The sequence below is a fragment of the Cydia splendana genome, chromosome Z, assembly GCF_910591565.1.
Source record: "Cydia splendana chromosome Z, ilCydSple1.2, whole genome shotgun sequence".
NCBI lineage: Eukaryota > Metazoa > Arthropoda > Insecta > Lepidoptera > Tortricidae > Cydia > Cydia splendana.
Genome location: NC_085987.1, coordinates 39,532,083 through 39,557,218, shown reverse-complemented (window position 1 = coordinate 39,557,218; position 25,136 = coordinate 39,532,083). Strand labels below are relative to the sequence as shown.

General features: G+C 35.5%; 1 protein-coding gene across 1 annotated transcript; it reads right to left on the bottom strand.

Annotated features, from left to right (window-relative positions):
• Positions 1–4,622: 4,622 nt before the first annotated feature.
• Positions 4,623–23,428, bottom strand: LOC134804335 (uncharacterized). The gene is made up of 6 exons (XM_063777344.1): positions 23,354–23,428; positions 15,005–15,097; positions 14,389–14,475; positions 7,827–8,020; positions 6,430–6,546; positions 4,623–5,060 (listed from the first exon to the last, which is right to left on the bottom strand). The coding sequence occupies exons 1-6, from the start codon at positions 23,400–23,402 to the stop codon at positions 4,956–4,958; spliced, it is 645 nt and encodes a 214-aa protein (XP_063633414.1). The 5' UTR covers positions 23,403–23,428; the 3' UTR covers positions 4,623–4,955.
• Between the last annotated feature and the right edge of the window lie 1,708 nt (positions 23,429–25,136).

Sequence of the window (25,136 nt, the reverse complement as noted above, 5' to 3'; positions counted from 1 at the left end):
AAGAAAATATCACGAATGGCCCGAGAAACAATAAAATTTATGTGTATATTAGTAGCTCTAAAGTTTAAAAAATATTTTATTTATAAACATGACTCACCCCAGCCCCCTCTTCGGTGACTATACATATAACGATGAAAGAATCGTTGCTGTTAGAAAACAAAAATAGGTATTATAATAATTCAATAAAACACATTAAATCAAATAAGTTACTCAATTTAACACCCGTGTATACTTAAAATGCCATTCCTAATAGCAAAATTTAATATTGAGACACTTTCAACTTCACTTCTTCTTCCTTCACAAAAAGCTAAACCTCACACAAAAAGAGGTTAAACGTTTGCTGTATCGCCAGTAGGGAATGCAAATCGGTTATTTTCGGTTATTTTTTGTATGGAAATTATCGGTTATTAAACGAAACCGCGGTTATTTCCATACAAAAAATAACCGATTTGCATTCCCTAATCGCCAGCCCTCAATAAAAAATCTGCTCATATATCCTACATCAATGACATCTTATCACCAAGTTTGTTCTATTTCGGGAGTTTACATTCTATCGTCGGAGTCTATAATGTTAACAGGGGGCCGATTTTTGAATTTCGATATTTCGATTTCGTCCCTCGAAAATCGGTGGAAAACGGCGAAATGCTAATTTTTGAAATACGAGCGATAGAAATTGGGAATCGAGTGGTATTGACCACTCGTTTTCAATTCTATTATTAGAATTTAAATGCCTAGTATTATTGAACGAAATACACGAAATCGAGCGGTCGAATTTCAAAAATCGGCCCCCAGTTCATTTGTTTTACAATAGTTTTTACCTGACTACGGCAACGTAAAAGGAGGGTTATGATTTTGACCGGTATGTATGTGGGTATGTATGTTTAGATTTCATTAAGCTATCTAAGGAATCTTTAAATAACTACATTAACAAGTAAAAATTAAATCAAATTGTAGAATACACTTACAACTTAGGTATAAGTTTCACATGGATATACAGAACGTTTTGTGCACTTTTTAATATATAATTTACAATAATAAAGTCACAGGCAAAGTAGACTTCAAAGTCATGATCCGTAAGAATGTCTAAGATACCTTGTTATATAAAATCCGTATATACTTTATGGCCTATTTAGAGCCTAATTAAAATCCAGTCTACCATCAAGTGATTATTGTAATATTAATTGCACGAATTGGCAGATAGGGGGCCCTAAGTCGCTATCTCACTGAAATTTTACTTGTATTAACTAACTTAAAAGTAATTTAGTCAAAAAAGATACATCAACATTGTAAAGTTTCTTCCAAATTAAATAAATAATTAGATAGTAAGGGATTAGTTAGTAATAAGGGATTAGTTTGGAAACTCGGAAAATTTTCAAACATATCAATTTGCTCGATAAATGTGATGCACTAATCCCTTACTATCTAATTATTTATTTAATTTGGAAGAAACTTTACAATGTTGATGTATCCTAAATATTTCCAATTTACAGGTAGGTACATCCATCTAAGGGCCAGTTGCACCATCCACACTTGACAGACTGATCAACGGCTTTCGGCCATGAACTATGAAACTTGCCATACAACAAAGTTTAGCGAACGCTTTAACGGTGACCGTTGGTGCAATCGACCCTAAGTGATTGATTAACATTCTTAATTTGTTCTCTTAAATTGACAGTATCGTCAATACTGAAATTATTAATTTCAGTTATCTTGAACCATAGGTATCTTATATTTTGTATTGTAATCTCTAATAGTAACTACACAGTAATTTTTACCTAAACTATGATAAGTCTAGTAATATAAGCATGTATAATTAATAAGACACTAACTGTGATGTACGACTAAGCGATTGGAACCAATACCACACTGAAACAATGTATTTTGTAAGTGAAATCACTAAGCCACGGTTTGGCGCATCGGTGAGTAGCGTTATAGAAAAATAAAATTCAATCAAATATTCTTCAAATTGTTATAAAGTAATTCAATATTGAAATTGAATATGAAACAATATCAAAAATGAAATGAGTGTTAATTCATTGAAGATACTTTGTTTCAAAGAACTTCAATGAACTCAAGCATCGTGTCCCGTACCTATACCTACATTAAGAGCCCTTCAACGTGCACACTAGCGCCACTGCTAAATAATCGTGATTATTTAAATTTAACGAAATATACAGAAAAAAGGGGGCCGCTACGTACTGTATTGTGTATTTAAGTGTCTTTTGAATACATCAGACTAGTATGTTGCTGGATTCGTCAATCTATGCGTCCAAAGTTAAAACGGCCGTTTTTATTTTGAGTTCCTAGATTGAAGAAACCAGCAACATAAAAACTAGTATGATGTATTCAAAAGATACTTAAATACACAATACAGTACGTAGCGGCCCCCTTTTTTCAATATCTTTCGTTAAATTTAAATAACCACGAAATAAGCTGGGGCGCTAGTGTGCACGTTGAAGGGCTCTTAAAGTATATTTTTTCTTTCCGTATACTAAAATGACATTTCATGTGTTGCTAGTTTTTTTCGTCTTATAAATAGTGATACTAGTGATACCGGTACTAACCGAAAATAAACTATTGGGAGGTATTTGTATTTGTATTTGTTGATGAAGTGTATGTTACACAATTAATGGATAAACCGTGACGTGCTAAAAGGGGACACTAGGAGAGGTATTAAAAAGGGTGAAATAGTGTAGGTAAAAATGCCATTTGAGATATTTAGAAATTTTGTATCCAGGTTTATACACAATATTTCTAATATTTTAAAGCGAGTTGGCATTGCGTCAGGTCGGCGATACGTCAATGTCATTTTTTTAATGTTTGAGTAGATTAGTAGCGAGTAGAGTTTTTTTGGCTGCTATTTAACTGATCACCAGATTTAGTAAAATTTAATACCAAAAAAATCTACTTTACCACCCTAAAATAATAAACGATCACCAAAATTATAACACCATTTTAATGTAAAATGATTACCAATTTTTATTACATTTTACTATCCTATTAAAGGAAATGACACCAAACTAATCATTATTAACCCAAAAATAGTAAATGATTACCAAATTTCAAACCCCATTTTAATGTGAAATGATAACCAAATTATTACATCTTGCTATCCTATTAAAGAAAATTACACCAAAATAATCATTGTAAATCCAAAAATAGTAAACGACCACCTAAATTAGAACTCCATTTTAATGTAAAATTATAACCAAATTTTTAAATCTTGCTATCCTATTAAAGCAAATGACTCCAAAATAACCATTGTAAACCCAAAAATAGTAAATGACCACCAAAATTGTAACCACATTTTAATTAAAAATGTGCAAATATTTAATATATCGTTATCCTATTAAATTAATTAATCCACTTCGTCACCTTTTTCTAACCTAACCTAACCCAATTTTCTAGTAGCATTTCGTTTCTGTATGGGTCGCAGTTCAAACCTAACCTAACCCACTTTTCTAGTAGCATTTCGTTTCTGCAAGGGTCGCAGTTCAAACCTAATCTAACCCACTTTTCTAGTAGCATTTCTTTTCTGTATGGGTTGCAGTTCAAACCTAACCTAACCCACTTTTCTAGTAGCATTTCTTTTCTCTAAGGGTCGCAGTTCAAACCTAACCTAACCCACTTTTCTAGTAGCATTTCGTTTCTGTAAGGGTCGCAGTTCAAACCTAACCTAACCCACTTTTCTAGTAGCATTTCGTTTCTGTATGTATGTGTGTATCTAGTAGCATTTCAGTATGCTACTAGAAAAGTAGAGGTTAGGTTTGGTAGGTATGCTGTGCGGGGTACGGGGGGTTGAGCGGGAGGGGCTAGTAATTTTGGCATCATTTTACTTTATTTGGTAATATGTATAAATTTTTTGGTAATCATAGTGGTTTATTTAGGTGAAAATATCGCATTAATTTGGTCTTCAAGATTTGGTGATCATTAATGATTTTTGGTGATCATTCAATATATTTGGTATTCGAATACAATTTGAAGTGCAGTCATAATTAAAACGGTGGTACTTTTGTAATTATAGGCCTTATTTTTTTGGTGTTCAGTAATATTTTTTGGTAAGCATGATTTTTTTTATTTAGGGTACCAAAGTATTTTTTGGTGGTCATTATATTTGTAGCCATTTTTTTTTATTGTTTATTTCCTATCATGTTGCGAATAGATTTCATTTATTCTTTATTTTGAATCTTTTTTAGTTTGTAAGTTAATTAATTTTTAATTTTATATTTATCAGTTATTCACAAACGGAAATCAAAGATCAGCAATGTTTGTTTTAAGCTGGTCACATTATTTGTACGTTTGTCATTTGTTGTTGTCATTTTAGTCTACGGAAAAAAAATAGACTTTAGTTAAGTCCTTTAGGCTCCGTCACACAGGTGCGTTTTGCTGGCGGCGCGTGAGCGGGGCGCGCCGCTTTTACATAGTTATAAAACGCTCACGCCCCGCCCGGAAATCGCGCCTGTGTGACGGAACCTTTTGTTTGCTTCACTGCAACCTTTCTTTTGCCACATTCAGTCAGTCACATCCTACTAGCTTGAAAGTAACATTACCTACATTCGTAGACCACCAACATATAGTAGGTACTCGTACATGTAATTTCATTTCAATCAGATATTGTGATCAAGTAACAGATATAACTACCTAGTAAATTCTTGCAAAAAGTTTACACGAGACTGTTCACCGTGTATGTTAAGAGGAAAGGGGACGACTGTTACTCCATTTTCCTCTCTGGATATTGACCTTATGGAAAATATTTTTACAACATGTATACAACAAAATGTGTCAAAATATTTTCAATCATGTTAATAACCAGAGAGGAAAATGCGGACTACGTTTGTATGAAAAGGCGCTTTCGCGCGGGTCCTCCGCTTTCGTCTTAAAAAGCTAACCAGACCGTAGCTTAAGGATTTCGTTACTTAAAGTAATGATCGCTTGGGTTCCGATATGCCGATATGCTACGTGCAGTTGGAGGCGCGCTGTTGACGCCAGGCAGAGTGGAAACCGGCGGCCGAGTCGGAGTCCGAGTCGCCGGTCTCGCTGCTGCCGATGCGTGCTCGCGGCTGTAAAACAAAGTAGCAAATGTTTAAACATGTGAGTTAAATACTAACGAATCTGTAAACAGGCCCTAAGGCAAGTGTACACGCTCCTAGATGCCTTATCAGATAAAAATAAATTATTGATTAAGTATCTCCCAAACGAAGTGATAGAATACCGGTGTCTTTGAGAAAGTAACTTTCAGAAACTCGAGTAACTTTCAGGACTTGAAAGAGTTTAGCGATCTTGACATGTCTTTTAATTGAGAAACGCTTTTTAAAAATCAGTAACTATTATTTATGAAAGCAGAAGAATTTTGATCGTATTAGATTCATAATTGTTACATATTTGTCGTAACTTATTTTTAAACTGTGTTTTTCAATTAAAAGACACATCATGATTGTTTACTTTATTTGTAATTCTAAAAAACGAACTATAAATAATAGTATTTTTTTCCGTTCATCGTTATGAACAGATAATAATCTCAATTACTAGCCACGATTATGTATTAAATAACAAATCTCTTTGTATCATCTAGTTAGGTGATTGAAATCGCATCGTTAAATTAAAAAAGCATTCCTTTGAAATAATTGGTTAAACAAGAAACATTTAATAACTACTCAAAACGTAACGCTTAGCTGTTAGCCTAAGCGATAGTGACGGTTTGCTGGGGGGTTTGAGGGCCCGTAGCCAAGATGACAATCATTGACGATTGATGTAAACGCCACTAGAATAATTAATAGTTGTTTAAAAAACACTAGAAAAACACGCTTTTATAGTGCCTATCTTCCGGCTTCATCATCAGACCTTGAAACCTAATCGTGGTCAAAGTTAATTACAAGACTTTTCTAACAAATCCAAACACAGCTATGATACGATGTTCCATCATGAAGTTCCAGTTCATATCTTCCGGCTCCATCATCAGATCAGTTCGACAGTATCATATTATTGTATTGTCATCAGAACTACATACAGCTGCCAATTTTCATGACGCTACGATCCTTGGAAGATGGTTAAATTAGTTACCTTAGATTCCATTACATAGTTACATACAGGTCGACCTAATAAAAGCGTGTTAAAATATCAGGATGTCAAATCAGAGTCTAAGGGGCCTTTTGATTGCCCTCCGCAAATCAATACAAAATGAAACAGCCTAGCAAATTATTGGTAGCGAAAGTATTCATATCTTTTAGGCTAGTGCTAAAGGGGCTGTCCATAAATTACGTCATCGATTTTTGACGATTTTGGACCCCCCCCCCCCCTATAATCATCCAAAAATCATGCTTCAAATGACCCCATTTCCTCCTACTTCATGCTACCGTCATCCGATGTCCAGACCCCCCCCCCCTAATTTGAAATGACGTAATTTATGAATAGCCCCAAAGCAGTATGTACCTGGTCAGGAGTAGTGGGCGTGCTCCGGCTGTGGGAGCCCAGGCCTCGACGCCCCGTGGCACCTCGCCGTCTCACCTTGCCACTGTTCGTAGGAGGAGGCATCAGCTTGTCATCCTTCTGAAAATAAACAATTGTAATGAGTAAAAACAAGAGGAGAATTTTCTTAGGAATTGACCAACTTAGCTACATCGATAAAACGATCAGCTGATAACCTTATTTCGGCACTCGCGTAAGACCTTGGCACTCTTCACTCACAAAAGCCTGCCCCGACGCCGTTGCCAGTAAATAATTATTGACGAATTTCAGCCTGCTTACAAATATAATCACAAACTACCAGGATCCTAGATCAAATCGTCAGTCCGACTTGTTTGAAGATTTCTTATGCTGTGTCTTCCGCAGAAATCTGCCACCTTGTGGCTTAAAGGGAAAACTTAAGTTTATGTTTTTATAGGTATAGGTACTTCCCGCCAAAAAGTAGGGGTCTCCTGTTGCCCCTAGTTTATGCACGCTCCTTACACGTGTTTACTACTATATTTAAAGCTTGCCCCAACTTTACAATTCATCTACCTAGTCGGTTACTAAGTAATGTTACAAGGTTTCCAACTCATTAAATATAAAATAAAGCTTAAAATAAAACAAAATAGGCACAGTTTGATAGCTTATTTTGTAACGATCAAAACATGATATAATAATATATAATTCAGTTGGAGAATTAATGGGAATCCTTGGAAAGCTCCAGATTACGTGAAGGCGTAAACACACGGTCAATTTATGAAAATTATACTTTACAGAAGTGTGTCTAATGCAATCTTGCAACTTTGCCAGAAGATTCAATTGCTTATTTTAATGAGACCTCTAAGTTACCGTAAATTTTGTGATGACCGTTTATTTTTTTACTAGTTTATTTATACCCTAAGATATTCCGCTCCAAACATTGTATATTTTTCAGTTTCGCACGAAAACGTATAGATTTAGACAATTGTGCAGGAGGCAGGCTTGGAAAACTCTGTAGACTATGTGTTTAATCAAAGAAACCCACGTAAACTATATGTTAAATTAAAGATGAATAATCAAGCTATCGAAATGTGCAAAGCTACATTAAGCTAAGCTAAGATACATTCTTAATATGATTAGAAATAAATAGCATGTAAAAACGACACGAACAGGGAGCGTACTTTTGACGGTTTTTTTACGCCATTTTTCCGAGTTCTATAAGGAATTCTGCAAAACCAGAACAACTATGTTTATTAGGTTGTATTGTAAGCTTATCATTAATAAATAAGCTTTACAATTGTATACACGAATAATTAAAAATCGCTACCTATTTCCTTTTATTCCGTGAAAACTCTGGTAACGGAACTTAGTAACCAACTAGGTAGTTACAAATAGAACCAAACCTGCAGGTTGTCCGCCGAGCCCCAGCTCTTATGCGTGGCGTCGTCAGAGTTGCGCTCCAGCGGCCTGTCCCTGGCCGACTTGGGCATGTACGCGGACGAGCGCGTCGCGCCCACGCCCAGGAAGTTGCTGAAAGCCTCCGTCGTCTTCTTCACGCGGACGTTTAACGACCCGATCCGGAGGAAACCCTCTTTTTCTGGGGGAATAAATCGGCAACATTGTAAAGTAAGGTCAGCCTGTTTTTGCGGCAAACATTACCAAGGTCCCTTGATCAAGGAGCGGCATGTCAATAAGACAGTGTATGTCAGTTCGACTTGAAAGATAGCTTAATCTAGACATATAAGTGTAGTAAAGTATGTTAATAACATCACTATTTACAAGGACCGACTACAAGTTAACTAATAAGGCCGTAGAACAAATACAGGTAGACATAGAGTATACAAACACACAAGTACCTATATGTGGTAGTATATGTGGACATCACACACAGAAAAGTGCAAAGTGACAAAAAGGTACGTTGGGTTAGGTACATCAGAAAACCGAATATTTAAACAGTTAACACGGTACATACATGTTGACAAAAAGTGTCGTAGAGATTATAAAAAGTACCCTCCGCCATACCTTTTACCCCTAAGTATAAGTATAATCCCACAACGGCACTATCAATACTTGCCTATTAAATATTACGTATACATAATATTTTCTTTTAGTTTTAACAGTTCTAGGATTTCCAATTGATAGTTACTTTTTAGTGCTCCCTACAAAAAAATTGTTCACGACCGAAGTGATCAAATAAGTGCTCTTATGGGATCACTTCGGTTTTGTAAATCGGTTGAATTCGTTTTGCTCTGAGACCGTTTAACGCATATGGCTTAAATTTGGAACAATTATAGCAACTACGCTGCCGTCCTAGTCTAAAAGGCAGTTTTTCGACAAAAGCTAGTTTCGAGATAATCGCAAAAAACCAACCCAAACATCTTTCTTGAATTTCTACGAAACGGAAAAACTTTTTCCATTTTTTCTTTTTGTATGTGGTAGGTATATATATGTACTTATTTTAGGTATTTATAGTATGTTTCTAAACAGCTCAGTTTTTTTTAATTTTATAAAAAACACTTTAGATTAGTATTAAGCTTAAAAATGTGTAGGTCGTACTAGTCAAGAAGGCGGTAAACATGCGTTATGCGGCGTTCTAACTTAGTTACGAAGTAGAAACTAGGTAAAAACGCCGTATATGTCACATGCTGCCTTTTTGCTTAGTAACAATGAATAATTCCCAATTGAAATCCTAAGTTAAAAGACCTTATAGCAGCTATTCGGCCTTTTTGGTTAGTATACTAGGAAAAATTAAGATTTTGTCCAGATTTTCGACTAGCGTGCTAGTGTAAAAAAACGTATACCACCAAAAACACCGAATATACGGTTTTATAGATTAGTATTTATGGAAGAAATGGGAATAAAAAATAGACACGTAGTTTAAATGTTTATTTATATACGAACAAAAAACGCCATACTACTAGGCTATTATTAAAAAAACGAGATCCAGCGATTACTTTTTGGATTATAATCTTAATTACCATACAAAATTAACACATAAATTGGGTTATTCCCACTAGTTACCATGAAGTTGTTACCAGTGGTAACTAATGGGATTTGTTTCCCAGTAGTTACCACTGGTAAAAGGTGGGATTTTTTCCCCAGTAGTTACTACAATTTTTTTAGAGTTCAATAAACCCTCTATTTTTATAGTATTCTACTTATACTGTTTTTATTACTATTTAACTATAACAACTTGATGGTAACTAGTGGGAATAACCCGATTTATATGTTAATTTTGTATGGTAATTAAGATTATAATCCAAAAAGTAATCGCTGGACCTCGTTTTTTTAATAAAAGCTTAGTAGTATAGTGTTTTTTGTTCATATAATAAAAGACATTTAAATTGTACTGTAAAAAAATGTTGGTGGTAACTACTAGGGAAAAAATCCCACCATTTACCAGTGGTAACTACTGGAAAAAAACTTCCCAGTAATTACTACAAAACTGAGTTGGTGGTAGCTACTGGGAAGAAAGGTGGGAAATAAATTCCCAGTAGTTACCACTGGTAACAACTTGGTGGTAGATACCTAACTGGTGGGAATAACCCCATAATATGTACAAATTTTTAATGTGTACAGTCTTTCTGATTTTATTTGTATCACAGGCTAGATTTACTCGACTCTACTAATGACATTATACGTACTTCTAATGAGCATGAGCAAAGAAACTTAAAAGAGTCCGCAATAAGCTCAGCCGAATTATTACTTCCCATAAAAACGGAGATTCGTACTCATTTTAAAACAACGTGTTGGATTGTAATAAATTGCACATACAATAACATAAGGTATATCTATACCAGTTCCTAATTAGTTTATATTCCAACAAAACTAATGAAATACGAGGGGTGTTCAAAATATTCTCGGTATGAGAATGAAAACAAACAAGTACGAAAAGTTTGATATTTTTATTTTTCAATATACTCCCCCCCTATGTTCATACACTTAAGAGATCGATCAATTATTTTTTTTAATCCCTCATAAAAATATTTTTTATCTTTGGTGTAAAAATGCTCCTCCACTGCCGCCTTCAATGCTTCATCGTCAGAAAATTTATTTCCACGCAGATCCTTTTTAAGATTGGGGAACAAAAAGAAGTCGCTGGGGGCTAAGTCCGGGCTATACGGTGGGTGAGTAACAGTTTCAAACCCACATTCAACAATAGCTGCCTTGGCAATATGAGCAGTATGGACGGGGGCGTTATCATGCAGAAGCAGAACACCTTTGGTTAACTTTCCTCGCCTCTTTTCTTTGATTGCATCCTTTAACTGACGTAGAATATTAGCGTAGTACTGTCCTGTGATACTGACACCTTTTTCTTTATAGTCGATTAGTAATACTCCTTCACAATCCCAAAATATCGTGGCCATGACCTTGCCAGCTGAAGGCATGACCTTGAATTTCTTGGGATGAGCTGAACCCTTAATGTGCCACTGCATGGACTCTTGTTTACTCTCTGGGTCATAATGATGAACCCAGGTTTCATCTCCAGTAACTATTCTTTGCAGCACCTCATCAGGATTTTCACCGCACAGGTCAATAAAATCGGAACAACAAGCAACACGCATGTCTTTTTGAAGCCGAGTCAGCATTCGCGGAACCCATCTTGCACTTACTTTTGACATATTAAGATGGTCATGGATAATATCATGTACGGTACCAATAGAGAGATTGGTTACTTGAGCTATAGATTTTACTTTCACTCGACCATCTTCTAATATAAGTTTTTCCACTTTATCTATATTTTCTTGTGAAGTAGCTACTACAGGCCGGCCAGGTCTAGGGTCATCTTCAATACTCTCCCTTCCACGTTTAAACTCGCTTGACCACTTTTGAATGGTAGATAAAGAAGGAGCAGACTCGCGGTAAACACAATCCATTTCCTCTTTTATGTTTTTTTGATTTTTACCCTGTTTTGTCAAGAATTTTATGACGCATCGATGTTCTAATTTTGTTAACATTGTCAATTCGCACATGATGTCCGTGTTTGTTCAGCAATTGCAGAAAAACAAAAGAACATCTCGGTTCGAATTATACTTTTTTTTAATGTCAACGAATAAACCTTAGCGGCCAGTAACGAAAGAAATTTTAGAAGAGGTTGTAAGATATCAATACCGAGAATATTTTGAACGCCCCTCGTAGAGGAAAAATAAGTTTTGTATGAAAAACTTATATTCGCTGTATTTTTTTTATTATAGTATCTGAAGCTACACATTAATTACAGGCATAGATATATATACCTTATCCTTTAGTGAGTACAAAGTTTTAGAGCAATCTACCTAATCGTTTTAAAATGAGAGCGTAACTACGTTTGTATGGAGATCCCAGCTTGCTGCTGACTTAAATCTTAGCAACCATCTATCTTTGTATGTGACCAGTTTTCGCATACACGTAACTCACAATAATACATAATGTTTTACCGAATTCGTGGCATCTCTAATAGTTATTTTAGTTTGTTATCAATAGGCATCGAATCATCGAGAGTTTCATCGCACGGTAAGACGTTAGCGAGTTGTGTAGTCTACATTAGCAATAAAATTAAACTCGTATTAATTCTTGCACATACTCTGTCATTTATTTAATTCTAAAACACATTTTAGCGGTTGTACCTAATTAAAAATCAGATTCAATTTTTAATAAAATTATTTTTCTATTAGATTACAAACTCATAGCTTTTACTATTTTAACATACAACTATTACCTAATACACAAACATACCAACTTATTTTAAGATACATATTGTTTTTTTATAAAACCCACTTAGGTATTTAATGGCCTAATATATTTATAACTCTCAGTTGGTTTTTGGATGGACCCAGGTTCCATACAAAGATGCCCATGGTCCTTTGTCCTGGTTATCTAAATACTTAGGCGGAAAATGTTATTTTGTCCATAAGAATTCTCATTAAATTTCCCTTTAAAACATTTTTCAATAAGATTTAAACTCTTCGTAATGTCAAATACCTACTTGGCTTATAGGGGATTAAACCCGATACAATTAGCTCTAATATAAATTTGATTTTATTTAAATAAAAGCAGTCAAACCGTCGAATGAAAAAATAAAACATAAACAACGTTTGTTGTAGAAAAGTACGTATGAACAATTTCATCATCACAAACTACGCTAGAAAGACGTATTTGCTGTCGAGCGTAAGTATTTGCGAGGCAATTTTAAAGTATATACCTTGATAAAAATGATAATACTCGAAGGTACTGATTGTAAACACTACATATTATTGATAACATATGATGGTAATGCAATAATAAAGTATTTATCTTACTTTGGCGTTCGGTCAATATTTCGCGCGCAAAATGCCACCTCCGCTCGCATACCGGCAGCCACAAGCCTGCGCTTGCGGCTGACGGCTTTTACTTAGCATAAGGGTGTCTTTCGGCGCGCGGGGAGCATGACGAAGGTTGGAGCATATACTGCGTTATAGACTAGTTAGACGCACTTTCAACCATTATAAAAGTTTGTTTGCGTTTAATACGACGTCCATACAAAATAAGAAGAACGTATAACATTTATACGTTTCTAAAGACTATTATGGTGACGTAAAAAAGTTAAGTGATACTAGGCTTAAATGACGTATGAGACATTGAAACAAAAAAAAATACTATACGATTTTTTAGACTAGTATCAGATCTAAAATTTTGCTAAAGATCCTAATCTTAAAGCGCGTATAGCGTCTTTTACGTATTTTTAGCCTAGTTTTTGGCTTATACGTTATTTTAGGCTAGACATGGTGGATAAGATTTTACGCAAACCAGAGCGTAAAAAAACGTATAGCTGCATATACGTTGTTTTAGCCTGGCTTTGTCAAATAGTCGCTTTTTAGACTAGGAACGTTTAGACAATTAGTGCAAATACGGTCTTTTTACGATATTTTTCTCGAAAACTAAGCCACTTATCGGAAAACGGGCCAAAGTGGTTGATGCATCTCGATCTCTACATTACGAATATCACAAAAAGTCAATTTTGGCAAAATGTCTAAAAACTGCCTTTTAGCTTAGGAGGGCAGTACGTACAACCACTAATACGGGACAAAGTCAATTGTTTTTTTCATTTACTTGCAGCAAAGAATCAAAGAGTTATCTCGTTTCAAAATGTTACCTATACCTAACTGTAATTTTCAGAACACTCGTGACGATACGAACCAAAGACCCGACATACCACAAGAAAGGAAGATTAGGCTGTGCTTGTCAAAACCAAATTGTATGGGACATTTATGGCGGGGGGCGGAACGATCTTGTGGCTACCGGGCCAAATCAGCTTTGATTGACCTTAGAAACAATTGTGCCAACCGGCACCGCCTGAGAAAAAAGTGTATACTCACTGCACTAACTTAGCCTACGAATACAAGTTCGAAAAAATTATACATTTTGAAAGGCTTTATCTCGGAAAATATTAGATGTACAGAGACAATTCTAGTGTCTTATTGTAGCAAATTTAGTCTACTTTAAAAACGCCCTAGGAAATTACTATCAAAAACTAGTACTTTAGGGTTATAATCGCCCAAATCTAAAAAAAAAATGGCGGTTTATTCGATTTTTGACAAAGTTGCGTTCGGCGCGCGAGGTCACAAACTTGGATTATTCATTGGGCCAACATCATAAACAAGTCTGCAAAAAATCAGAACTACCGGATTTGACGCAAACGCAAAATGTATAATTTTACTGTATTAATACCTTGAACGAGCAATTCTTGTTTATTTATATATACCTATATATTTCGGGAATCTCGGAAACGGCTCTAACGATTTCGATAAAATTTGCTATATGGGGGTTTTCGGGGGCGATAAATCGATCTATCTAGGTCTTGTCTATGGGAAAACGCGCAATTTTGAGTTTTTATATGTTTTCCCAGATTTTTAGATTTAACCACAAACACAGCCGAGTCGAGTATTAGAGGTGTAAGAGACAAACAAAGTGAAATTATAATCCACCAGTGTATTCTTCCTTTCTTACTTGACATCGCATGAACTGTTGGATGAGGGGTTATTCTTATAACCGGTGGAGAGGTGACAGTCTGTTTCAAATCGAACGTATTCGCCTCTGTAAAGTATACTCCGTGAATTCATCAATTAATGATTAGTCTAACTGAGGTAAAAAGTTACGTCGCTAATTTCAGACTAATGCAAAAATATTCTCTCATAATAAGTACTATTTTTTTCAAGAACATATTACATATGATTTTTAACACGTTATGCTAAACTTGCTTAAGCATTGTATGCCTTTTAAAATTTACATACAAATAAATAATTGGGTACTGTCCTCTACTTAAAATAAATTATTTTACACCGTGCACTAAATAAAGCACCAGATCATTATTAGAAAAACATAGATAGCAGTTATTTTTAAACATAATTTCTATTTAATAAATCGGATGGAAGTATAAAAAGTAGGTGAGTTGACTGTGACGTCACTACTTACACACGTTTTCATATAAATTCCATATTAGCATATTAGCAAATCGTTTTGACAGTTCTAAAAAAGAAGCTGATTTGGCTAGTAGGAAAGTAGCCAATTTACATACAGGTAAATAAAAATATTAAAAATTGTACCAGTAGTAAAGTGCACTCACTTCTGTAAGAGCCTGGGGACATGGAGGTGTCAATGTTGACTAGATATTGCCTTGGCTTCCGGCCAGACCAGTCTCTAGCGTTTGGATCCGCATCTGGAAAAATAAACGATTTAAATGAAGTTATTATTTAAAAAAATCTGGCCACTCTGTCACGCTTGTATTTGTGTATTCTATCAAATAAATAAAAAAGTGAGTGCTATTGCATCTCTAGCTGTAGGTTATAATTTAGGCACATAAAAAAATTAAAATAAAATTCAGGTCAATCTGGTTTTGTAGGCGGCCGAAGGGACAGAGCGACCGTACCTACATATGACCTATACCTTTCCCCATCTATCGTTTCACTTCATCAAACGTGCTGTGTTCATTTCATCCATTAGTATCATTATAAAATGTAATAGGATGTCATTCACACTCAGTGCCGAAAACTCGGCTATCGGGTATTTTATGATTTCGTTCCCAGGACGGACGACCGGATAGTGGTACCTACTACTGTTTTATATGAAGAAATTCTTGTGACCTGGCGCGGACGTCTTGTTTGGCTGGGTGGCAATGAATGTGTTAAAGAAAAAGTCCTCAAGCCATGAACCTCTAGCCCAGTGGTTCCTAAGCTTTTCAGTCCGGTCACCCCTATGACTAACTAGGGAACCTGATTTTCATTTCCCCCCTCCCAATGGTAATAAAAAATAAAACGTGTACGTTTGTTGTATTGTTATATTAGGTTAGCTTATTACCCCCGTAAAATACCAGTTTTACCCCCACGGGGGTAATTACCCCCAGGTTAGGAACCACTGCTCTAGCCTAATGAGTGCCCCAAGTCACTATTGCGGTTTTGAACCTTCTTGTATTCCATTTTAATTCAAAATTCAATTTTTGGATTAAATCCTTTATAAAGGCCTCAGGGTCTCAGGAGAGTAGGCTACCTCGCCACGGCGGAACCGGTCCCAATTTCTCGACTATGTGCCATCTTAGAAAGACTAGGCGTCTTTGACCAACTGTAAGGCCGAGCACGAACTGCCGTTGGGCTGTTTGCGCTTTGCGCTAGAAAAAACTGAAAACAACAGGTTGTAGAAAATAAGAAGCATTTGGCTTTTTAAACTTTACTTGGTACAACAACTACTTCTACATTAAATCGAGATAATATAAATGTAGGGCCATTCGTATACAAGATAGCGATTCCATTAGTGACACTGCAGCTTTTGTATAATTAGGTATAAGAATGGATACCGAGAAACATGTAAGAAGGTGTAGTAAGCTGCGTTGAATATATTTCAAAACGGAACAATTAGTTTAATTACTTTACATAATTTATATACGATAGATTAGTACTAGACTGTCACCGGGGTAAGACTATCACTTGTATAGATTCCTTATACTGTTTGTCTTGCCCCGAGAAAAAATTAACTAAGTATGTTAGTGCACCTTACCCTACCAATTTTTTTTCTGTGATGGCTTCAACAAGTCCGGCGCCAAATATACCTATACGAATTCAATTCAGTAATTTTGAAACCCTAATACTTAAACCTGTAAAACCATAATAATGGCTCTTTTGTTAACAGACATAGTGTTTTAATCCGTAAGATACAATATTTAAATTGAGTTAAGTACTTACAATTATGAATTTTCAACGATTAAGTATTCTTAAACAATTAACAACGCAATTAAATAAATATTCATTGAGTTTGAATGTCGACGGAAGTCCTCACAGAGTCACTTGCACGCCATACTCAAACTTTACATAGTAACCAGGGTCCAGTTCAAACATCGGCTGGTAGCAATTGTAGCACACCCACTGCGCAATCTTCGGAATATACCACAATACGTGCACTCCCTCGATAAAACAGGGACGGGCCGAGGGACACCAAGGATGTTGGATAGATCTTATGAACACTATATCTAAGTTGGTTGCATCTAGTTCGGCGAATCGTTCTTGGCACAGAAAGAGAAGATTCACTTTCAGCATTGGAGGGAGGCCGATGAACCGAAAGCAGATATTTTCTACAACGCGACAGAACGCTTCCACCGTGCGCGGGATAGGTAGTCAAGTAAACAGCGCCGCGGTGACTATGTCCTCGACGTAGGCGCGCATGTCTGGCAAGTCATTAAAATCACCGTAATTTTCCCACCTGTTGGCCATGTTCTGCAATAAAAAAATCTGGTGTAAACAGCGATTTAATTGATGACTAAAATTGCATGAACTATTTTAAAGGGAGATTTGCGCAGACATGGTGTGTAAGGTCTAAACGAATCCCTACTAATAGTATGAACTAATACTATAAATACTATAAATGCGAAAGTAACATACGTACCTCTTCACGCTTAAACTGCTAAACCAATTTAGATGAAATTTTATATGGAGTTTCATGCCCGGGAAGGGATTTGATAGGATTTATCAACTATTATCATTCCACACAGACGAAGACGAGGGCAGAAGCTAGTAGAAAAATAAATATTAAAAAAAAGTTTGTGTACTCAATATTAATAGCTGATGCTAAAATATGTTACTAATTTAGTTAAATATGTTATTTACATAAAACTGGAATGAAATAAAATCGTGAAAAAAAAATTAAAAATTCGTTTGCGCAGTACACAAAAACAAAAATATGGCAGTTCTAAAAATAGCAGACAAAATGGAAAAAGGGATACATTTTTTAATATCTAAAATTTTAAGGCACATAATAATATTAATAATATATTAGCCAATAATGTAGCATATTTGAGTTAAAAAAAAGAGACGGATTGTAGTTCGTTGTGCATTAGCTTAGAAAGTAGACAACAAAAACAAAGGCAATTCACCAAATTGTGTCTTATATTGTAATGACTAATGAGCGAATTTTATTATTAAAAATGTTCATTTTTATTAGTTCTCATTTGAAGTCGTTAATAAGTTATTAATAATAACGTCCAACGGTACTTACAGGTGTTGTGGTCGCAGGTATGGAGTTGCACGAGGCTTGCAGCGTCACACTAATCAGTGTCAGGGTGCGTTTTGCCGGGCGGCCGATTGGTATCGACCAATCTGTTATTATTTACGACGCATGCACTAACGAAGGGATGCGACGCAAAACACTGCCTTGTCCATTGACGATGATATGACGACAACAATAAATAAACACATATTTGGAGACAATCTAACGCAGTTCGGCCGACTCCCAAAATAAACAAAATTGTACTTTGGATACTAGGCGACGATATACAATTAATGAGCCCTGTATGTTGGACAGATTAAGTGTCCTACTTTAAAATAACCATAAAATTATACAAAACTTCAAATTGCAATATAAAACTTGTTTTTATTTTAAGCATACTCTATATTTACAAAATTTATTCATTAGCTCAAATCGCTCTCCTTTAACCTGTATAACTTTACGCATTCAACCATAGAATGAGTTGCACGCGGCACGCACTACCTCATCTGGTATATCGTCCCATATCTTACCAACCGATGCTTGAATTAATTTAAATTCATTCCCTGTGTGCTCCCAATCCTGCTGAGCATGTATCCCCATATAGAAAAGTCCAACGGATTCAAGTCTGGTGAAGATGCAGGCCATTCTTGCCACGGTATAAAATCTGTCAAATTTGTTCGACACCGGTCTTGTGTACGTTTAGCTTTGTGAGACGGGCACCGTCTTGTTGAAAGCAATAATAGTTATCCCCATACAACTTTCGGATATTTTCTAGCATATGATCCTGTAACACGTTCTGAATATAATAGTCTTGGTTAATTTTTACTCCCCGATCAATGAACAGCAGTAGTAGTTTGCCCCTAGGTGATATTGCACCCCATATCATGACAGCCGACGCACTTTGAAATCGCTGTATGGCTAATTTGTCTACTGGAATATCCCTCAATGAAGCACGGTAAACACGATCATTTTGTTGATTTTGGCTATCTTGCAATTGAAACATCATTTAGTCGAAAAAAATAAATTCCATCGCCCTCATGCCAAGCTAGCAAGGCCCTGTATTTTTTCACGCTAGTTTTTTTCTGGGCATCTGTTAATCCATGAATTTATTGTTTTTTGTAGGCCTTCAATCCAAGATCAGGTCGTAATATACGACTCATTGATCGTCGAGATATTTTCATATCTTTAGCGAGTTTACTTGCACTTGGGGCTGGATTTCGCCGAATACGCTCACGAATGCTTTTAATTATATTTTTGACACGAAGAGATGGTTTTCGACCAGGTTTGGGTCTGAATCTTGAAGATCCTGTCTTTGTAAATCGCTTAATGGTCCGAGATATGAAGCTTATATTAATATCTAAATGTTTTAGCTTCTTAAATATCTCACACGTTCTTAAGTATCTTTACGTTCTCAATTTTTGCTCGTATAAAGGGTCTAACAGGCTAAGCGAACAATAAGTGCCCCCAACGACGGATTTGGCAGGTGGTGTACTGGCAGGTCCTAAGAACTCTCTATGCTTAATATCAGTCCTCGATCTTCTTTTGTTTTCGAGTTATTCAGGATAATGTAAAATCATCAGTGTATCATTGAAAGTGTCATATTTTGTAAACTGTTCAAGTTAGATTAACCAAACAAAATTATATTTGACAACAATAAAATAGACTACAAAATGAATATGTGACGTCCCACGGTCAAAGGTACCTTATGGCGGGTATGGAGTTATGCATACCCCAGTAATCTACAATAAATAAGCTATCGATAACACAAAAGATCAACCTTCTAGGTTGCGTAGTTACAGAGATATGATTTTTTGAAAATAATGTTGTGAAATGAGCAACTTTACGATAGAGAAGTTTTAAGTTTAGCCGCCTAAAAAACTATGTTCCTGAAGTAAGTTACATAGTTGACTACAAATAATAATGCCTTATATATCTGAGATTAAAAAAATATTGCGACTTGTTCTGTAATGCAAATAGAAACTTTTGATATCGGCTGATTTATGTGTATACTAACCAATCTCTTGAAAATAAAGTTTTATTTCATTTTCACGATTGATTGCAATGAGCTCTCAAGATTTAAATTTTATCTATTAGAAAACGACACTGACAGACAGTTTAAGCAAAAAACAATACCGATTTAGAGGTGAAAATGTATTTTCTGACTTTTTCATATAAAATCACAAAATTGAATATTTTTACTTTTAATGTGACACAATCAATTTTTCTGAGCACATATGAAAGAAATTCTGTCATTCAAATGAAATAAATCCTAAAACCCCAACTAAATACTATATTTAACCCCTTATGCCACTTTAAACTTACATAACAATAACAGTATTTGCTCCATACATTTACGAAAAGGTACCTTATGGAAATAAATCTAATAATACATCACTACAAAATATCAATCATATTATAGTTTATCTTTTATGAATAGAAAATATTAATTTACATTAAACTGCCCCCAATTTAATTAGTTCTTCGTCAAAATAATCTTAAAAAAGACCAATAATTTGTATGTAATGAAAAGGTACCTTGTGGTCAAGTTACATGATGAGGCATGATGATGATGGAACAGTTAGGATAAACTAATAATATTTTGGGGTTAAGATGGTATAAATCGTCTATTTCTTATCAATAATATATTTCGGTTGCTATTGAAGATAAGCGGCATTGAGGTTCAATGACCTCAGATATTCCATAAGGTAATGCGTCGGGTATTGGCATTTTTCAGCAAACCAATGGCTGATTTACTGCATGCGACCAAACCAAATGAAGATTATTCTAGTTAAGAAAGACTTGACGAGAGTAACTTTGGTATAATAGCAGTCTACTTGGATTTGTGATGTCGGTCTATGTACGGTTATAATATTTGCGAGGCGCCCCAACCAGAACTGAAATTATCAAATTAGTTTTGCAGAATGCTAATACAGTTCTCTACCAAACTTCTTTTCCCGTATTGACTAGTTTTTTTGGGAATTTTCAATCTTTTTTCCATAAGGTACCTTTTCTACTAAACTCTGAGACGACATTACTAGGCTTATAACTAACTTATAACAAAAATAAAAACAGGTAAACAAACGTTAGGCATTAAGGTTTCAGATCACACAATAAAAAAAATTGAGCATTTTTTCACCTCTTTACAAAACATTTAATATCTCCGAAACTAGAAACCCTCATAAGGTACCTTTTCCCGTGGAACGTCACATATGTTTAACCTGCATCATGTCCTTATACTTCATTATAAAAAAAAACATTCTATTTTTCTTCTCATTATTTTTTATACTATTCGCCATTATTTTTTACACATACAAAAAAAATATGCATGAGTGGTCACTAATACCCACTACATACACATATAAAAATATTTGCATAAATCTTCGTGCGTCATGTCAAAAAAAAAAAACATTATCGAACAAGGATCTCGGAAACGGCTCTAAACATAAAAAACTCATAAAATGCGCGTTTTCCCAGAGATAAGACCTAGCTAAATCAATTTATCGCCCCTGAAAACACCCATATAGCAAATTTCATCGAAATCGTTAGAGCCGTTTCCGAGATCCTGATACACTGATGATTTTACATTATCCTGAATACTTAACTCGAAAACAAAAGAAGATCGAGGACTGATATTAAGCATAGTGTCCTTAGGACCTGCCAGTACACTACCTGAAAAAATGACCAAATCGTCGTTGGGGGCACTTCTTGTTCGCTTAGCCTGCTAGACCCTTTACAACGAGCTGGCGTTTCGCGTCCATGTTGAAAACAATATAAAAACAATAGATATCAAGCTGAAGTCTAGAAATCATAAAGATGGATAAATTCTCGACTAACAAAAAATAATAAAGTTATAAAAAGTACCGTCATATTTAAGTAAAATGGCAGGACAAAACTAGGACACTTAATCTGCCCAACCCTGTACAAATCTCACCCGAACCATTTAAATTAAAGTGTTGGTAAAACGTCTAAAAACTGTAAAAGTCAAGTATTGATTCATTCGATATTTTTCTATACGCACATCACTGACACTTTTCGTTGTTGTGTTGTTATCCCCTTCCACACAATATAAAAGAAAAGGGAAGCACTATGTGAAAAATAACAAATCAACAGTTTGTATACGAGTAATTTTAGATCACAAGCGAGCATTCTACTCTGGGGAGCCATTATTTAAAAGAATGTGTGGGCCGGAGATTTTAACGGGGACTGGCTCGTCCAAGTTGATACTTCCCCTGCGGTCGCTCAACAATGGAAATATACACGACTCTACTACTCCGGTCGTCCATAGGGACTTCCTATGTAAGCGTCCCGGTTGCACGCACGCCATCTGGTTTAAAACATTGGAACTCGTATCGCTGGAAGGACACGAAGCAAAAGCAGTTTCGGTTTCACAATACGCCATCGCCATCTAGTATCAAACATCGGAAACTCAAACCGAACGACGTACATCCACAAAAGAAAGCTAACGCTCTCAGTACTAACGTAATTGATGCAGTTCGAGGCTTTGTTTATAGATGACGTTAGTGACGTGAACAATTTTTGCAGCTTGCTGTACATGTGAGGTTGAAAGATATTTTAATAATATTCTATTCTATGCTATTCTATAATTTACCTTTATTTCGTGCTCTCTTTAAGTGACTGATTGCTTAGAAACATAATTTTTGATACCAAATCTATACCCCCATGAAATCCTTTTTTATATCCCTAATTAACCTCAGGTTCCGAACAGATGAACTACTTTTAGAAATTTAAATAATATTCAATAGGAATAGAATTTGTTTTATTTCAACTCTATTGCATAGGTATCAATAGAAGATTTTGGATGTTTCATTGATATGGCTGGGCCTATGTTGGGTAGTCACACAACTGTATTGCTTCTGCCATTCATGACTTAAAAATAATCAGCCTGACTTTAATGTAACGTTTTTTTTTTCGAGAGAAATTTGTCAATGGCTTGTCTCTTCCTTACCGGCGGTCGAAGTCGAACAGTGGTACTGAGGGCCTACCGCGAACCATGTTCGACGTGTTGCCTCCCAGGCACACTTATGTACGAATTTACAAGTGCGACAGACAGGCAACACGTCGAACGTGGTTCGCGGTAGGCCCCCAGCCGGGCTAGCACATGATTGGCACGACAGTATCTCGCGGCGAGATAGACTACCCGTCCCTCTTTTGTTAACATAGTTAGAAAAGGACGGGTAGTCTATCTCGCCGCGAGATACTGTCGCGCCAATCATGTGCTTGGCCTACTGGTGTCGTGTAGCGGTCGACCATGCAAAAATGAATCAATGGTTTACGAAAATATTGAATTCGTTTGAAAAACAGAAACAAAATAAAGTAACTCTGTTCCATTTAATAATGAATAAAATTTAATTGGATGTTATTTTATACTAGTTTTAGAACCGTAGGACCCTAGCCTTAGAGGTTAGAGTAAATTAAAACTTACCGTAAGCTTCGACTAACAGTCTGAAGAGATTTTCATGACGAAACTGCATGGCGATGTGTAGAGGAGTGTATCCCTGTCAAACATACAGTTATCTTAAGAGTCCGCAGCAAGCTCGGCCGAATTTCACCTTCCCATACAAATGGAGTTTCGTTCTCATTTTAAAACTACGTGTTGAATTATAAATTTTATTGAAACTTAGCACATACAATGACATGAGGTATATCTAGTCTTGTAATTTAGTTGATATAGCTTTAGTTTATAAAACATACAAAATAGAGCAAAAACAAGTTTTGCATGAAAAACTTAAATTCTGTGTATTTTTTTAGCTATGGTATCTGAAATAGACTAATTACAGGACTAGATATATTCTATTCTATCCTATTTTAATTTAAGTACACAGTTTTAGAGCCATTTAGCTAGTCGTTTTAAAATGAGAGCGTAACTCCGTTTGTATGGGGAACCGAGCTTGCTGGGGACTCGAAGTAGCTAAGAAAAAGACGAGAAGTATTTGGTATATACAGAGTGCATTTGCTTGAGGAGATTTCGATCCCGTGAACTGATATTACTCCTCGGAAAATGCATCGGCCTAGGAGTCAAATAAAATATGAACCGTTATTAGTAACAACGAGGTATTATTACTGTCTTGCAGGTTTATGTCACTGTGTATACAATACTCTAAATCTCAGGGTGTTTTATTAGTTTATTACGTTACTTAGTAATCTTAACTTAAACTTAAAGGATGGATACACTTTGTTTCGTGTAAATAATTAGGTACCGTCAACCGGGATGAATAGGGATGGCGGGCTGAAAAGGTATCAAAACCGGGAATAGTATTTACCTGATAATTTCCTAAAAAATACTGACACACCATCATACGATTGAAAATATTAGTAGATTTTGCATGATACAACTTGTGTGGGTAATTTTTGAGAAATTATCGGGTAAATGTCATTTCTATTTTCTATCCCTATATTCACCCCGCCATCCGTATTCACTCCGGTCTCACAATTTGTAAATTTGTAAAGTCCGAAAAGGTGATCCCGGATCGCTTTTTCAATGTCATCCTGTATGTTTTCCGTAGGTGTATATTTGTATAAGTTTAATACAATACGTTTAAAGTAAGAAGAAGCAAAGAAGTAGACCTTATCAGTCGCAGGCTAAAAATATTAATGTTTGTACAAGTTAAACATTCCCGTCACAAATTACAATTAATATATTTCCATCAAACAATTTTATCATATCGACTTTACGTTTGCGACAAGCCATGTAGAATGTAGACCATCTGCCTCCTTCATATTACCTTTATATTGAAGTTGATATTAAACTTAGATCTACCTGAAGTCGGTATATAACAGCGACAGGTGTAAGGGGGAAGGTTTCAATAGTGTAAGAATATTTTAACATAAAGAGATGGAAAGTGTTAAAACAAGCAGCTAGAGATAGAAAGAAAACTCAGATACAATATTCTATTTCGTCAGTTGATACTAAAACACACTCAAAAATATGTCACAGCTTAGTTTAAGTGTGTGCTTAACCGTACCACTTAAAATTCCATTTGAACTACCTGCTAAATCCTGCAACTAGAAGTTTCTACCTACTTTAGACCGTTTTCAGCATTCACGTTACTTAAAGTACTTACCTACAGAAATAAAAAGTATAAACCACAGCCACAGGTTTAAACATAAATCGAAATCATTGACATGACTAAGGTACTTCCCACGAATCTACAAGTATTTAAGTAGTGGTAATAAAGCGCGAACTTACCCCATTCTGCTTCCGTCGT

Coding starts and splice junctions, on each gene's coding strand:
- LOC134804335 (XM_063777344.1), bottom strand. CDS start 23,402: ATGCAGTTTCGTCATGAAAATCTCTTCAGACTGTTAGTCGAAGCTTAC. Junction 15,098..23,353: donor ACTGTTAGTCGAAGCTTACG/GTAAGTTTTAAT, acceptor TTATTTTTCCAG/ATGCGGATCCAAACGCTAGA. Junction 5,061..6,429: donor CGCCCACTACTCCTGACCAG/GTACATACTGCT, acceptor TTTGTTTTACAG/CCGCGAGCACGCATCGGCAG.